The 18,354-nt window shown below is 38.6% G+C and overlaps 1 protein-coding gene across 6 annotated transcripts in view; it reads left to right on the top strand.

Annotated features, from left to right (window-relative positions):
* The window catches only part of COBL (cordon-bleu WH2 repeat protein), a 161,474-nt gene that overhangs the window by 94,601 nt on the left and 48,519 nt on the right, over window positions 1–18,354 (top strand). For all 6 annotated transcript variants that reach the window (XM_086740424.1, XM_086740429.1, XM_086740426.1 and 3 more), the window contains 2 exons: window positions 14,611–14,749; window positions 17,613–17,783. In XM_086740424.1, the coding sequence (XP_086596550.1) occupies window positions 14,611–14,749; window positions 17,613–17,783 (310 nt within the window). The remainder of the gene's footprint in view (window positions 1–14,610; window positions 14,750–17,612; window positions 17,784–18,354) is intronic.

Genomic DNA, 18,354 nt, shown 5'->3' with positions numbered 1-18,354 from the left:
CACTGCTGGATGCTACCAATGCTACACTTGGGATTTTTGTAAAGAAATTCAGAGAAAAAAGGTGGAAGTAGAATTGGTGCTTGGAAACTATGAGGGAAATCAAGAAAACTCTTAAGCCTCTTAATATTGCTTATATACTGGAAAGATTACTAGAAACATAATAGATAATTAAATTAGTTGGCATCTCTATGAAGATAATGAAGAGGGGAAAATATAGCTTTGGTAAAACATAAACCTCACCTTACAACTCTCTTAGTGCTCTTGACACATTCAGCAAACAGATGGATATGTGTGATCTGGTTCATACAGTCTGTCTGGGTTTCCACAAAGCTTCCACCAAGGTCTCTCACCAGAGATTTCTTAAGGAACTCAAGTCTCCATTCCATAAAGAGGAAGGTTATCTTACTCTTAAATAACTGACAGTAAAGAAAATAAGAGAAGAATCATGTGTTAGGAGTAAATGATCCACTCATTTAGTGGTGGAATGTTGCAACAGCTTTGGAGTCATTCAGGATCCATGTTCATCATATTAGGAGGTTACCTGGAAATAGCCAGTAAGGTGACAAAGTTTGTTGCTACTATTTGAGTTATCCAGATAGTAAGGTCAAAGGCTGAGTGTGAAGAACAACTGTTCAAAAACATTATGGGATTGAGTGCTGGCAGCACTTGCAGGTGAAAGCAAGTAAAATTCTGTGTTGGTACGTGTGAAGGGATATGCATGAGAAAAGACCACTCTTAATTTTCCCTGATATCTTGTAAAATGCTGGTTTCTCAGCTGATAATAACCGATTAGGAAGATCTTAGGATCAGAAGACTTACATCTTTGAAAAAAGTCAACTCAAAGCTCAAAAGCAATCAAAAAAGCAAACCAGATGCCGAGCAATTTAGGAGAGGAAAAGAAGATAAAAAGATAACTTTATTACACAACTGTATTGTGACTTTATGCCATCTTAAATACTACAATAGTGTTCCCCTTGTTTCAGAGGGTTATTACAGAATGGGAAGAGAGGAAGAGACTTATGGAAGGTCATTAAAGGATGATCAAAAATGTGGAGTATCTTAATACCAGGACAACTGTACAACTTAAGTTAACCATGATTCTTCATCTTGAAAAAGTGGCATGAAGGTTATGGATAGGGATTTGACTGTTCAACCAGCCATTACAAGAGCATCTGAAGCTAGTAGGAAGCTGGCAAACCTCACAAAACCAAAGAGTGTGGTTCTTTGTGCAAGCAGTAGATCTCTGGAACTCCTTGCCAAGGGTTGATGTGTGCGCTAAAAGTTTACATGGGCTCAAGAGGAGACTGAGCAAATACTGCAAGGATGACAAGTCTGTTGCGAATTTTTAAATATAAACAACACCAGGAATCATAGAATCATAGAATCATAGAATAGTTAGAGTTGGAAGGGACCTTCAACGGTCATCTAGTCCAACCCCCCTGCAAGGAGCAGGGACATCCCTGACTAGATCAGGTTGCTCAGAGCCTCATCCAGCCTGGCCTTGAACGATTCCAATGGGGCATCCACCACCTCTCTGGGCAACCTGTTCCAGTGCTCTACAACTCTCATTGTAAAAAATTTTTTTCTAATATCTAATCTAAACTTACCTCCTTCTAATTTAAACCCATTACCCCTTGTTCTATCACAACAGGCCCTACTGAACAGCTTCTCCCCATCTTTCTTGTAGGCCCCCTTGAGGTACTGGAAGACCGCTATCAGGTCTCCCCGGAGCCTCCTCTTCTGCAGGCTGAACAGCCCCAACTCTCTCAGCCTGTCCTCATAGGAGAGGTGCTCCAGCCCTCTGATCATCTTTGTGGCCCTCCTCTGGACCCTTTCCAACTGGTCCATGTCCTTCTTGTGTTGGGGACTCCAGAACTGGACGCAATACTCCAGGTGGGGTCTCACCAGGGCAGAGTAGAGGGGCAGAATCACCTCCCTCGACCTGCTGGCCACGCTCCTCTTGATGCAGCCCAGGATGCGGTTGGCCTTCTGGGCCGCAAGGGCGCATTGCCCACTCATGTTGAACCTCTCGTCTACCAACACTCCCAGGTCTTTCTCCTCAGGGCTGCTCTCGATCCATTCTCTGCCCAGCCTGTATTTGTGCTTGGGATTGCCACGACCCAGATACAGGACCTTGCACTTGGCCTGGTTGAACGTCATGAGGTTGGCACGGGCAGGAAGCCCCTGACAGGAAGATGGCTGGTGGCTGCAAAAGTACTAGGGAGAAGGTAGTATTGAACATACCTTCCCTTTTCTTCTGCCCTCCTCTAGATGCTTGCCACTGTCTGATAGAGAAGCCAGGGCAGAATCCTTGATATAACCCATTACAGCTATTTTTGGAGAATACTGAAGAGATTTGTACCTAAATATTTGTCTCACATGATCTGATACCACTCCAGGAAAGTCACTGGAAGCATTCTCCATGACTTCACTAGGTCTTCTTATCACTGGTAATTTGATAACCAGGCAACGTGTCTCTCGTTAAAAACAAAACCAGCTGTCTTTGCTGTTCCAAATCATTGCTCTCTTTCTTTTGTGCTCATAAGCGCAAAACTTTGCACTTGCAGAATGAGACCATAAGTTTTGCCAGTAAATCATATGAGCAATAAGAATTTTCCAGCATGAACCCTTAAGCAACTTGCCTGCTATACACGTTGCAGCTTCGTGCTGTAACTGCAGTATCAAAGAGCCCTGCAGGACTCTGAGGGTCATATTTGCAGGCCCCTGGACTGCATCTCAAAATATTGAGGTGCAGGTACGTAGCTCAAGTTACAGGTAGCTGGGAGCTGTATGGCTGATGTCCAGCGCACTCCACTGGATACATGCCTTTCACTGACAAAATAAAAAAAACAGCATGAAAGACTTGATCCCATTCAATTTGAAATCAGTATCAGATCCAGGTCCATGACAAATACTCTCTAGATCGGGGTTCCTTGAGGAAGGAACTGTTGGGACACCTCTGTCTTGTGCAGTGATAGGGCTATTGTTTTGCTTAGCAAATGATAATTTCTACCTTTCAGGAGACAGCAAGTCAAACTGATCTCTTACAGCATACTGCTTTCCTGGATCTATCCAGTTTTGCCCAAAGAATCAAGCAGTATTTCTTTAAAAAGAGTGTATAAGGGTAGAGCTTTTCTTAATGACTTTCAATTAATTGCCTTGTGTTGAAAAATGTACGAACTGTTGCCCTTCACAGACATGAAATTCTGTGATGACATACATTAAGTTTTCTAGAAACAGTGGTCTTTTTAACTGGTCATAAACCTGAAAAGCTTTATCTATTTGATATTTCCACTGAAGCTGAACCTGGCTCGTGCTATCCTATTGCAGAGTCCATTATCAAGATGTACCGGAACCAAGTAGTAGAAGCAAGAGTTGAGCAGTAATAGAGGTCAGTCTGTGGTCCTTAAAATGCCCTACACCACAGTAAATGAATAAGAAATTAGAACATAGGAGAATTCATTTTTCTCTAAAGAGCTTTTACCATGGCATTCATTTAGCTGAATGAAAAATATCCAAACTTCTTCTTTTCATGTCTGACAAAACGATGCTCAGATGGCAAACGTGAAACCAGCCAATAGACCATCAGATAATGTTTGCTGTGCAGTCTGGATACTTAATTTACCTGGACAAGTACACTCTAGTTTGGATAAATGATGCAGGCCCAAATTAAAAGAAAAGAGGAAAGTGCAATGATGGCTGAAGCCTTGCTTATCTTGCTGCCTTGTAAAGCATCAAATTCAGGAAGACTCAAAAAAAGCTGCTAGTGAAATGGAGTAATTGTAAGTAAAGTAGTAATTATAAGTTAAATATTATTAAGTATTATAAAGTAAAAATAAAAAAAAAAACCAAACAGTAAGACTGCCTTTACACCGTCCCTTTGAGAATCTGTCTTTACTGAGGTAAAGTTCAGGGTCAATTAATAGGTTTTGCACCACAAAACCCTGCAATTTTAAAGTCTGCTTTAAAATTATGTCTTTTTCTGAAAGGAGAATATTGCTTCTTTAGCTTGGAGAAAAAAAAAAATTGGTACTGCATAAAAGGAGTCCACTATATGGCTTTATTGAATTTTTAGAAATAGTTATTTTTTGCAACTTTATCCAGGAACTTGTAGCAATCTCAGTTCAGTAGAGATTGAAATTGCTCACCTGCTTTAACCAGGTGCTGACTGTTTCAAACTTCGACTTGGATAGGCTGTTACTATAGAGGGGTGTTTTTGTAAGATTCCTCCATGGTCTACTTTCCTGTTGCGTTCTGTAAAGTAGTCCAATCCTGCCCTCTAACCTGTGTAGATACAACCTCTGATATGACATCAAAATGACCTGGTGATCCTTAATATGTTACAAGAACCCAAGCAAGGTAAGCTTGCAGTGTCTTTATCATTTAAGATACATCACATAATAATAATGCAGGAATACAAGGTTTCTTTGACAGGAGGGCTTCTGATTTAAGATAGCAGTTGACAAAATAGATCCGTTTATGTTTTCACAAGAAAATGTACATCTTGAGAATTGAGTCCTTGAATTATCTGCAAGAAAAATTCTTGGAATAGTCTTTTCGCCAACATCAATAACATTCTTGATCTTTTGCAATAATCCAGTTGCTTCTGGCTGTGAGTTCATGATCACCTGCCAACTGTTTCTGAACAGACTACACTACCTGCCTTGGGAATAGTACCACAACTTACCATCTGCTGAGATCGTGATAGTATCACTTGACCTCCACATGTGGTCTCTGTCAAGCACTTCGTTGAAAACTGGCAAGACATCAGGGCCCGAACATACTGTTCTATGCAGCCCTGAATTTTGGCAGGGTTGCAGCGTTTAGTAAGTGAACTTCATCTGGCTTGCAAGTCACAGACAAATAGAACACGCTGATGTCATCATAAGCTTTAACTCTCATTAAAGAAAAAGTATGTGTCAAGTAATTATTAAGCTTTTTTGGGCAAGGTATTTAGGGGAAGTTAATATAGAGATCATTTTAAGCAGCAAGGTTTCTGAACTGGCATTCAATAAGCAATGAAAAATTATCCTAACACCATGCTTGATTTAGAAACTGTATTTGTGTAGCTTTTCAGATTTTACTTGTAACTCCACCTTTCTTAGGTCTCATATTAAAAAGATAAAAATGTATGTGATAGAAAAAGTAACTAAGTAAATACTTGCTGTGTAAATCAGGTTTAATTTAATGACTTAATGACATTGCATTCTGATCCTTGTTTAGCCAAATAAGAAAGCAAGAACATAGGTCACAAATAAGTGTAATCTAGTAAAAAATGTAAAAACTGTTCTATGCTGCTTAAAGCTGTGTTTCATTTGAGTTAATTCACAGTCATATCCCAAAAGTAATAGAAGTGGGGAGAGAGGAATGCAAATCCAGTTTTTCTGACTGCATACCACTTCAGTTTTTCACCTCTTTAGAGGATGGATGGTGCGGGTCACCGGGAGAAATAGGCACCTCATTTTGTTTGTAGTGTGCTCACCTTAGAACATCATAGCTCAACAGACAACCCGCGAGTCCTGCTCAGCTCTATGTTACTGACACTTCCAGACATGGATAGCAAGTGAAGTGCCATGGTGGATTTCTTTAACAAATCTTTGCAGCAGAGTGTATTTCTAATTGTGGATGATAAAAATCTACTATTTGTGGGAAGTAGCTTGATGCAGAGCCATGTTACACTACAGTTATTAGTGATACATCTAATTGACACTGTGGTACCACTTTGCTGTTTCCCCTTCTTCTTGATTTCTGAAGATTGTGGAAGTAGGGGCTTGTGGCTGCCCTTTGTAAGTGCTGGAGGGAGCTAGACTGAGCGGAAATTTGCAGGAGGCAATGGCAAGGGATGGCACAAAACTATCACTTGACTTAACAGCCAAACCAGTTTTCTCAGGCATTCTGCGTGCCTGCAGATGGAGAGGGCTGATACGAGGGGGGTGAATACTGGAAATAAGTCAAGTATGTTTTTCTCTAAATTTAGAAGACTGCTGAAATGATTGCCTAAGATTTAGCGCTAAGCACTAAAAATTCAGCTCGCGTATTTTTAAGGAAGAAAATTGTAAGTGTAAAGGAAAACTTAAGCTTCAGGGAGGTATGTTGCTTGGTGGCAATAGAAGGGTTATGGTTCTCCTTGTTCCTGCTCAAACATTGGTGTGATTGCCTTCCACTTTCTGGCCCCAACAGATTTTAGTCTAGAGTCCCTCCTTTTGCAGAAAATTGGACAAAGATGCAAAATAAATTTTGCAGATCTTCAATTGACTCGTAACATCTCTTAGATTTTTAAGGGTAGACAAGCATACCAACCAATCACCCAGCCTGTAATCCTGGATGTGAGACTGAGGAAAAAGATGATGTATAAAATCCTTATGCCAGTGCTTTGCCCAAAGGCAGTGACTCAAGGAGATTACGTTGATCATGTCAAACTCATTGACAAAACTGCCAGAAGAAATACTGAGCTGCTGTCTTAATTCTTATTAATCTTCATTTGTCCTATTAATTCTATTCCTCTAACTAAAAAGATAAGCACAAATATGAAATGAAAATTTGGTGATTTTTGCCTTTTTTGTTTTTCTCTATAGGAGAAATAGATCTTATGAGCAAATCAGGTTGTGGTGGTTTTAAAATGTGATTTTTAAGTGTTTGAGGGGTTTTTTTTGTTGTTTTTTCCCCCTCTAAATGAAGACATAAATGAGGAGGATTGCATTGTATTCAGAGAAACAGAGGAAGTTCAATTCTCTGCCAAAGCAAACATCCGCAACTTGTGTAGTCTACATGTTTCAATGCATGTGAAAATATTTGGTGTTGTAGAGTGACTTCCTTGAGTGGAAATAATATTGCAGCTAGTAATGAGATTTTGCAAAAGAAGGAAATCACAGCTATCTTAGTAATTTAACATCTCAAATTTGTTTATGGATAGTTTCCTGTCTGACACATTTAACTGAAAAAGTTAAAGTGTTTAAAGAAGATTAGAATTACATTAATTTTTAACTGCCCTTGACCATGACATTTCACGAAGGGTGTGTTCAATAAAAACAGATGGAAAAATGAGCTTGCCCCTTCATCTTGTAGTGGCTTTCTTGTGTCAACTGATTTAGCTTTCTCTTGCCGGTCAGCTGAATATTCAAGGACATCCTTGGCTTTCGTCTTCTTTATTTTATGAATAAAATAGCACAAAAGCATGGCAATTTCTGTAAAATCCAGTAATGCTAAATATTTTGTTTGTTATGAAGATTGAGGTGTTCTTGCAGTCACAGCTTAATTTTTGGTGATGAATACTAAATTTAGTTAGAAAACCCTGTTTGATACCACAATTGTGTAATAAGAAAAAACTAATTTGAAATTAAGCAGCATAGAAGTAGGAAAAATGATACAATGTTTTGTGGCATCTGATTAAAATAGTAATGGTAAAGGTATTTTCACAAAAGCAATTAATGTTGTTTGCACTCCAGTTATAAGCCAGACTTCCCACTTAACACAACTCCCAAAGACTTCCAGCAGCAGAGCAGCTCAGAAGCTGAGGCCATGACTATGGCTGAGGTGCAACGATCCCATGGAGCAAATGCAGTATGAGGAGGCATGGCACAGAGCTTCCAAGTCATGAGTAAATGCCCCGATACAGAGCAATGCTGTGCCACGACACAAACACGGTTGCCCTGCTTGAAGAATTAGTTGGTGTCACCTTATGGGCATGGACCCGTGTTGGGAGTAGCTTGGGAATCTCCCATCTAAACTGGCTCCATGTGAGGGTGGCGTGTCCAGAGTAACAGGAGCTATTGGATCTAGTCAGTCCAATTGTCAGTCTTGCTATCGCAGCATGCATTTCTTAACTTCATGTGACTTATTTTAAAATCTCCATTTAAGTTTATTGTTATTCATTTTATTGTTAGGTTTCCGAGATCCAACACTGAAAAATCAAGATGTACAGAACTAAAATTACTGATCCAGAGAAATTACTTGCTGATTTCTAAAATGTAATTACTTCTACGCATTTTATAAAAATGACAAGTTTTTCAGATAATACTCTCTTTAAAACTGTTTCCATGTGCCAGATTTTTTAGTATCTCTGGGCATGTTGGTTTTGCAATATGTTGTTACAGTGCCTGGGATCCTAGTAAGCATTTTAAATAACCCACACAAATGCACTCTGCAATGTTAGGACGTGTTTTTGGGAAACATCTGACTGCTGTCTTTGAATGCTGTTTGTAATGTACTTGTGGATTAAACATTCAGTTTTTAATCAAACAAAATGGAGTACTACCCAATAGGGAAACAAGGTAGAGAAGTTCAGTGCTGAGCAGGCAGCTTAATACAACGTAACGTACAGTGGTCAGCTTCATGAATTGCTCATACACTCAGTTTCTTTGAGAGCTCCCTTCCTTTCCTTTGTCAGTGTATGCCAGTGAAAAGCCTAATAATGTATGACCTGTCTAGGGAATATTAGACATATGAGTAAATGTTGTTTAGACATCTTAATGTTCAGCTGGGACTTCTTGTGGTTTCTAGTGCTAGGCATGTTGAAGCATCTGTTGCCCTGTGAAAATGCAGAATCAGCTCCATAGAATAGCTTTTATATCATCAAGTTTAGTGGACAGATTTATTTCTTGTTGTGCAGCTGAAAGATATATCTCTCTGATTTTCCTAGAACAGCTCCTCTTGGATCAAAATATTTTCTTCTGAGCTGCTTTAAATTATGTGCAAAATCATAGCAAAATATTTTTTACAACTCTCAAACCATAAATCTTACTTACATACCAACCTACCACTTGTCTTTCACACAATGATATAGAAGCATCAGTGCAGTTATGATTATATCAACAGTTTAAAACTGGTTAATAAAACGTATGTATTTTCTTTTTACTTATAGAGCTTCTTGTAAAATGGCTGTTAATTATGTCAAGATTTCTTAAAATTCTTTGTGAAGGAAATAGGGTTGGGATGGTCCCATACATAGCTTGAGGTGATGCTGTTCTTTGTTCAGTTACAGGTTAGCTCTGAATTTTTCTGGGGATTGTATTTAAACACTCTTGTAATTCGATAGGCGTTCTGACCCCACGCAATATCATCACCAGCAGGTGTATCAGAATCTGCCCTACTTAAATCAGTCTAGTCAGTGTTGGATGACAGAAACCAGTTGGTAGTCAGGGCATACCAGTGATTGAATCCATGTGTTCTTTTTCCAGTCCTTTTTATTTACTTCTTAAAATAATTTCTACAAACAATCGTTCACTCTTTCCCCAAACAAGGCATTTTGTGTACAAATTAGACTGAGTTGCAACAATATAAGCATTCTATAAAACAATAAAAGATCCTGACGTGTAATATTGCATAAAAAGGAGAAAGAAGGAAGAGAGTATAAGAGCTTTCTTCATATAGTTTATATCATATGCTATATAATTTTTATTTGTATATGCTAAACTGCCGTGTGACATCTCTTAAAAACAATCCTAATTCCAGACATAATCCTATTGCTGATAGAATATGTGTATCACCTGTACAATGTTTGAGCACGAAGAAAATTGCTTTAAGGAAGATTTTGTTAAATAGCAAACCTGGAGAATTGTTAGGTTAAGTTTCCATTTTTCCTTTTCTATGGCAAATGATAGCAGTGAGAGTAAAAGAAAAAAAACCTGTTGCCATAAGATAAATGTTCCTTGTAATGTTTATGAAAATATTGGATTAAGTGGTTTGAATTTTGAAACACAAACTATGCACTTTTTTTTTTTTTTTTGACATCTCAACCATATATTGACTAGATCCATTGAGGGGTTTTCTGTTAAGGTGCAGTTAGGTCTGTTTAGATTTGTCTATCAGTTGTCCAGGCTTAGATGTGGAGGCCAACCACAACAGAAATCTGCAACTGTTCAGGGAAAACCTGTTCCAGGTAACTCAAGAAGGTGCTGTTCACTTTTAGTGTGCAAGTCCAAGAAAGTCTTTCCATGGCAATTTTTAAGCTGTTCTTCCCTACTTGTGTTCTTAGTTGTACTTCTGAGCTGAGACCTCCCACCTTTTTTCTGAGCTCTTTCTCAGTCCTGCAAAAAGTACGTCTCTCTTGTACGTCCACCCTTCTCCCCAGACATTCATTTTAGGAGAAGGAAGAAAACTGGTTCTCCTGGTCTCTGTGTCCCAACACAGTAGTCCTTGAAGAGTATCAAGTCCCCCTCAGCTCTCCAATATGGGGGCAAAATGTGTTGCTTGAAAGTCAGTAGTTCCCAGAAGGCACCAATGTGGCCTTCAACATCCAGTTTAGAAGTTACATGACGTTTTTCCCTCAAGCCTACAAAATCCATCTGGGCTTCTAGTGTTAACTTAAGAATTTTTACCTGGCCATATCACCATTTTGGAACACCTTGGTAGTTGGTAGGTTCATTACTAGTCAAGATATAACTGCAGTAATTACAACATTACAGTGCTTTGTTATTTAACAAGGATGCACTATGTACACTTTCTAAGGTTGCATGAAGCCCAGTCCTCTTTTCTCTACTATCAACGGCAAGAGTACGTGGACTGTCCTTAACAGAACAGACTTGAGTATGTGTGGCTCTCCGAGTATGCTGTTGTCATCTTTAACCTGTCTCTGGAGACGGTAGAGTGAGATTTCCTTCTTGGTCAAAATAGTGATTCTGATGACTGAGATACGTAGTCAGTGTCATCAAGGGGGTTGCAAATGTTGGTAGATACTGAAGGGACTGAGGAGCGCAAATTACTGATATACTTTCTGGTTTACAGAAGGAGGCTCAGTTTTGGGAGCAGTAAACCTGCTGTGGATTTATGCCTAGTTTGGTCTGTGAATAAAAGAAAGGTGGCATTTGCCAGATGACTTAGCAAGTACTTAATGTAGATAAACATTTCTGTTAGATTAATTGTGAAGATTTGATAAGTACAAAACTAGTGTCTGACCTGTAAGTAGAGGACAAGCAAGGCAAAAGAACAGAGCTCACATTGGAAATTTATCTGAGAACCTCCTTGTCTTTGAATGCTTGATGAATTTTTGTTGGTGGTGGCTTTTGTTTCTTTGGGCCTCCATTAATGTTTTTCATGAACTCATATTCAGTGCAACCTAACCCAGATAAAACACTGGACTCTTACGCATGATGAAACTCAATTTACGCATCCACTCTTACTATGTCCACAGACCTTTTGGAAGTAGGGTGACTGTCAAATGCCACTGATTTAAAATTTCAAGCATTAGCCTTGTAGGATTCTTTTCCGCACAATTTTGACACATAACCTGCCCCTGATGTTGCTATGCTCTAAATATATTCTAAAATCTTCTCTAAAGCCCTCAAATTTTTATAAAGAAGTTGAGCTTTCACTAGAGGAAAACACATTTAGCACACTCCTCAGATATTTTTTCTGCAATATTGAAAGTATTTTTCAAACAGCATTTGAGCCATAACATGAATTTAATGGAAAATTGTTTTTTGCATCATGTGTGGTTTCACCAATATGAGAGCAGAAGTAACACTGTTTGTCAGACCCTTTTGGCCCACTTTCTTCATCTCTAGCTTGGTTGATGGTATTAATTATAGTCAGAGAACACTTATTGACATATTTAAAAATTATGTATTTGTTGTGTAACAGAAGCTGGCCTAATAATTGTTTCTAGTTAAAGATGCTACATAGTGCTAAGACTAGCAGATATTCTGTACACTCAGAGAGGAGCTCCTGTAACAAAGTTTGGGAAATTAATTCAGATAATGTTATTAAGGCTTGATTTCTTTATAAAAGAAGCAACCAGCCATAACAAATTATTTTCAAGTTCTATTGTTTTGGTATATACAATTGCAAGAAAGGAACAGAATGTTCTTTCTGTTTTTTCCATTTATGTTTAGCCTCATAGTTCTACCAAGGTTGGCATTAAAGAGCTACTTTTAACAATTTTTATGACCTGTTATTAAACCAGACACTTCTTATATACATTGTAGTGTGACTGGCTTTAAACAAGCTTTTCATCTTCTTTATGGTGTTTGTGAAGTATACTGCACTTAGCTGACAGTGTAAGAAAAGCGGTTTTGTGTGTGTATTTGACCAAACTTGCATTATTGCAGTAGAGCACTAGCTATTTTCTAGCCTTTTCTTTAGCTGTAGCAGCATGTTCATCCGTACGTCTATCTAATGTTCCTCAGAAGATTTGACTAAATAAGAATGCATACAGCTGAAAAAGATAACCTGGTTTCTAACAAGGATCCTTTCTTCTTGGTAAAGCAGTAATGTGTCTTTGAGGAATTTGATTATACCAAACTAACATCCTTTATTCATACTTGAAGAAGGACGATTAGTGATCTTTATTATTTCAAGTGGAAACACACAATTCCTTACTTTCTGCCTTGATTCTCAACATTTCCTAGACTTGTCTTTTAAATCACCAGTCCATCCATTTTTTTATCCTCAAGCAAAATGGCCTTTCTGTCTGGAGAGACAGGAGTGAATGAGGAACCTGCAAAATGCCATTAAATAACCACAGAAGTCATGGCCTGTGCCTGTGAAGTGTTGAGGAAGTTCAGAAGCTGCCTGTTTCCCAGATGATTCAAGTTCTCCATAGCTACTGAACTTTGGAGACTTTATAGTCAAGTTAATCAAATCCTCCACTTTGATAATTTTCTCTTTTTTTTGTAAGGTAGTATCCTGAAGAATCAAGATACAGTAGTAAAGGCTCACACGTCTTTAGTTATTTAAAACGTGGCGCAGAAGAATGTGCCTATTTTCCAAGCACCTATTTGCCAATTGCCCCAAATAGACACAAGGAAAATGTAGCATTAGGTAGCTGTCCTCCGTGTAATTCCTTCTCTGTAAACAAAAGCCTGATGAGTCTATTTCAGTGGACAGTTTCCCATGTTCAGCTCAATATTGGACATTCTAGTTGTATAAGGATTGAGGGGTGGTGGTTGAGATTCAACTTCAGTCAATTGCAGTTGGTTCCTAACCACTGGCAGACAGTTTCTTCATCAGGAGAGGTGCTCCATCTTAGTATGGAGTAACACCATAACTTTGGGCAAAAGTTTTTCAAAGGAGCTCTAAATTTTCACTGTATCCATTCCTGAACATTTGGCCCGGTGCTCTTTTCTGAGTAGAAGACTGATTTTTCAAATGCCGTGAAATTTGGTGACCAAAACTGAAGTCTGCAAAATCACTACTTGCTATTAAAATTCTTGCCCATTTACTATGCCTAACTTTGCCTAGATTGGCCTCACTGGCTTTAGTAGTAGAATATGCCTGTGCAGTTACTACCAAGTTTCTCCATATGCAGGATGCAGGTTCAACAAGAAAGGGTGGAGAGTGTCCAATTGTCATGTGGCACAGTGGTTAAAGAATTATTCTGATAGGTGGGAACTGTATGTTTATGTTTTATAACCTAAGACCCTCCTGATTGCTTTTAAAAAGGAAAACTGAGGGAGGAAGGCTCTATTCATGCCCTGTTCTTTGTAAAATTCAATTATTCTCAAGAGTTTTCACTCAATATAGGAAAAGACGCATATAAATGAGTGCCTTTCCTCTGAACTCTGATAATAGCTTGGAGCAGTGTGAAGCTACTATTTGTTTAATGAAATCTCCCACAACAAATGTATTTTAAGGGTTCATTAATCCTGATTAAAGGAAAGATTATTATTACTGTTTAGGCCTTTGAAATATTAGAAAACGACCAGGCAGTTCTGTATATTACATGTCTTCAGCTATGGGGAGTATCAGGACGGACAGAGCAGTGAAGTGATGCATGTGAAAGCTGAGGAACGCCAACAGCGCGCCATGTGTGGGCAGCTCCCATTACCCTCTGCCTCAGCTACGCCTGATTCTGTCAAGTGTTGTCAGTACCTTTCAAATACAAAAATTCAACAGATTTTCTTACCTGTTTTGGTTTTATTATTATTGTTTTTCCAGAAAAAGGAAATAGAGCTAAGTTCCAACAAGCTACAGAAAATATTATGCAACCCAGTGAAACCCAAGTCACTTTTAATAATTTTTTTCATATTTTTAAAAGCCGTGTAAACAGGAATGAAATCTTGGCTTGCCAACCAGCATGTTGCAATTACTGGAAACTGAGGTGTTACAGATCTTCAAAAGTATGTCTATGAAGTCCAGTAGACATAAATAGAGTACAATATGATCTCATATCATCATGCAGGCAAACTTTCAATTCTTATACTTCTCTCAGAAGTCCTTAAACAAGAATTTGAGAGGAAAATCAAAGAAATGAGAGAGAGTTTATTCCCTACATATACTGATTGGAGTATTTAACCATAATTTAAGGTTTGAAGAAACCAATGGAAAAAGAAGATCATGCTAAGGCTCAAGCTTATCAACACACGTAATGTCATACTGTGCGTTGCTAAGTGTTGGACTCACTAGTTCCCTTTTACTAAAAACATCAAAAGCCTACTGAACTGATATTTCTGCTGTGACATTTATCTGCAGTTCTTGTCCCTTTCATCCACTGAGTGCAGTATTACTATATCTCTTCTGAGCTATCTTTTTAATCTCCTATTGTCACTATAAATGCTCTATAAACATACCATGCTGAGAAATTAGGTCATATGACAATAACTTTTTTTTGTTACTGACAATTTACAACATCAGTGAAACATATCTTTTACTGTGCCTGTTTTTCAACTTCGCCAGATTTCACAGGGAGCATCCCTAAATGATTTACAGAAGAAGAAGAGACGTGCCCCTCTTCCACCATCTGCATCTGCTCCACCCACTCCTGCCATGCCAAACAGGACAGAAGATAGGGAAGACAAGAGGAAGAGCACAATGGGTGAGAAGCATTCTTTTCTCCTGTGTGCTATGCATGTGCTTTCAATGCTTACCGTTCAATGCTTCCTTAATTCTGTTATGCTGTGAGTTCAGAAAGTTTTGTAACTTGGGGAAAAAAAATGCATTTTTCTGCAGAATGAAAGTCTGGAAATAAGTGTTTGTATATTACGTCTTTTATTTAATGGCACCATTCAGAGTACCATAGAGTAGTGAAAGGTAGATAACACTCTTCAGATGGTTTTAATGTTTGGTGCAAATTAGATATCCAAAAGCACTAGCCCTCAGCCTATTCTGCACCCTTAAGATCATGATGGTTTTGCTAGTAAATGGAAATGTGAAAATAGTAAAAGGAAATGCTAGTAAATGGAGATAGGCCAGGCAATACTGAATGTATCTGACATCAACTGACCATATTCAGTGAAGTTTTTCTTTCAAATTTAGTCCTCAGTTCTATTGTAAATCGATCTCTGCTGAGTCTAGAAGAGTAGAAGAAAATAACTCATCCTTTCAAAGGAAAGCCATACGTAGCTGGAGACAACAAAAGAAACTCCAGTATTCAGCTGTATGTGACACTGCGTTTAGTCATATATAAGATGACTGAAAAACATTCTCCCAGACCTTTGTCATTATCTGACTGCTAGCTTATTCAAATCGGTGGGAGCTTTGCCTGAGTGAGGACCCCAAGATTAAGCTTTTAGCAAACAAAGTGATTTTATGATGGGTAAAGATACGAGATAATAACCCTACATATTGGAACTCGTTTTTCAGTACATTAAGAGAATCAGTCTTCAAGTGCCATAATGCACTCAGTGCACTTCATTTCGTGCCTTTGACCTCATGTTTCATAAAGTGCCTAAGACATACAGATATGACATCCTGTCATACATAATTGCTTACATTACAAATGCCTCGCAGTTTAGAAAGAAACCTCTTGGCTTTGTTCCAACATTTATTTTCAGTAAATGCTTCACATTTAATGCCTCAGCATTTATGTAGCAGCAGGAGTCCATTATCTTATGACATGTTCGACTCCATTGACATCTCTTATTTAAACCCTCTAAGGGGAGCGTTATCCCTGTGCCATATAACACAGGAGTTTTCAGCAAATTGGCTTACTTTTAACCATTGCAGATGTCACAGTCTGTCACTCCTCATGCTTTGCCCTACTGCTGGTCATTTGTTGATGACATTTGATGCTTTAACTTTCGTTAAGTGTTTGTTTTATTTTATATCAGTGCTCAGAATGTTACAGATGAAATAAAGCAGAACAGAGCCACTTCTAGTCCATTCAGTACTGTGTATGTAAGTGCTTGCTGGCCAGACTCCGCTGGTGTAGGATTCTGTAGTATCGTTTACTTTAATGGGGCCTTATTAATTTACACCGACAAAGAACTCGTCCCACAGTAGCCCCATCTTCAGTGCTTTTCATTTTCTGCTACTTTCGTGAATGAATGCATTCATTAACAAGAAAAAATGTTACAGCAAGGGAAGGTTGGTTAAACAGCCTCTCTTCGGGGCCCTTGAAAGAAAATGATGAGAAAGCACAGATGGCTCTGAAAGCAAGAGAGAAAAGCTGTGAAAAAAAGCAAGACTATAATGAGGGGAAAAACGTGCTGCAAGAAATAGGCAGCCACATGATGGAAAAAGGATTAAAGCTACCTATGTAACTCTCAAGTTAGCTACATGAATCAAAGCAAAAGATCCTATCAAAAATATTCTCAGACTGGTAAATTCACTTCAGTATTCTGTACTGAATCATTTATTCTGACCCCAAAGTATTGTGCCCAGTTTTCTCAAAGCAGTGAAAAATGGCCTGCCCATTTGCCATCATTAAATTTTGTCTTGAACCTCTGGAAACTAGTGACTTCTAAGTAGAAAATTGTAATGGTTTAATCTTTTTTCCTTCCTCTTGGTGCTACTTCCCATCTCAGCAGCACCAGAGCATGAGCCAAAGAGTACAGGAATTATCAGAATGGATCAGACCAGAGGTCCATCTCTGCCAGCATCCGTCTTCACAATGACCATAGCAGATGCTGAAGGCAGGGTATGAGAGCAGAACAAGCAGGCAGTCATGGTTCCTCAGTGCACTTTCAACCTCTAAAGACTTTCTGAATTGCAATAGCTCTAGGTCTGCACACTACACACTGGCAGCAGCTTTTTAACATTACAAATGGTTAATAGCGTATAGTGCAAAGGTGCATGTATTTGTTTAGTTACTGCACTTAGCGTTGAAATAAGCCCCCAACCAAAGTTATGAGCATTTCCTTTGATAGCTTAAAATGCTCTTTTACAAAGAACAACTTAATCATCTGCTTCTCCACAATGTCAAAATAATAAAAAACCTGCACAGAAAAAGAGAAAAAAAAAAGCTACACAGAAAAAGAAAATAAAAACCTGTCAAGATACGTGCTTCAAAATGCTCACCTGAGGCATCTTCCTCTTTCTCTCTAAGAGTCAGGAAAATAGTCACATAAAGTATCCTAGAGGTCAACAAATTCAGGCAATTTGGCACTTAAGAAGATAAAAATAAAACACAACTTTCACATTTCCTTACATAACTTTTTCTCAATATTTCTTTTTATTAGACTTTTTTTTTCCTCCTTCCTTATATCTGCCAAAACTGGTGATTTTAACTTAATTGTGATGTACGTGTATATAGTGGGCCCAATTCTGGTCCTATTGCTGTTGGTTTAAGAGAGACCTAGCTTTTCCTTCTCCCCTAATTATCTGGGGATAAATAAGAACAGAATTAGATCCAGACTTTGGATGTGGGTATGGGAAAATCAATGGTGTTTAAAAAATAGCAATAAACAGAGCGATCATTAACTTGCAATGAAGTAACTAGTCAATTGATCCTCCTGTAGGTGATGGACGGCAGGTGCCACAAAAGCCTCCTAGAGGCACCACTCGTGGTCCACCCCAGTTAGTCATCCCCCCACCCCCACCTTACCCTCCTCCTGACAGAGACATTGTGGATCCAACAGTCTGTTACAGAGAAGCAGATGTTACAGCACCAACAGAGCTGGTACCTAAACGTATGTTTGAAAACACATGTATTTCCGTTTCCCCTCTTCTGATGGTTACTCTCAGGGGTAGCTTTTCCAGACTTTCCTCTCTGCTCTCTAGACATACATGTCTGTTTTTTCCCTTTTTTTCCAGCCTGTTGTCTTTTAAAATGCCCAATGCAGTGTAACTAATTAATATAAAGTAAACAAAACGCTTGTTTGGAGACACTTTTGCAAATGATACCTGGCCATTGTATGGAAGCTTTTAAAAACAACCGTCAAACCTTGTGACTTTTTGCAGCTGGAAGCAAAAATCGGTTGTCTTGTATTAATTCTCTATGTTTGTTTCTCTGTACTAACTTTTTTTCTGTCTCTCCAGAGATTAGTTCATTTGAGAGTCAATAGATCTATCAGTCTAGGTTGAAAACGACAAGGTGTTTCCCTTAGGGAAATGAAACCATTAACAGGAGCTGTATATTGTTAAATGTCCTCATGGGTACATCTTCCTTGCCATCTCTGGATAATCCTTTGTGTGCTGTTCCCTTTGGGACGTAACAGTTACCAGACAGAGAAATACATTTTCCACATCCTTGTGTATTTG

This window comes from Chlamydotis macqueenii, chromosome 2, assembly GCF_036417535.1.
Source record: "Chlamydotis macqueenii isolate bChlMac1 chromosome 2, bChlMac1.mat, whole genome shotgun sequence".
Lineage (NCBI taxonomy): Eukaryota > Metazoa > Chordata > Aves > Otidiformes > Otididae > Chlamydotis > Chlamydotis macqueenii.
The sequence above is the reverse complement of the archived record's forward strand: the minus strand, read 5'-3'. Positions and strand labels throughout refer to the sequence as shown.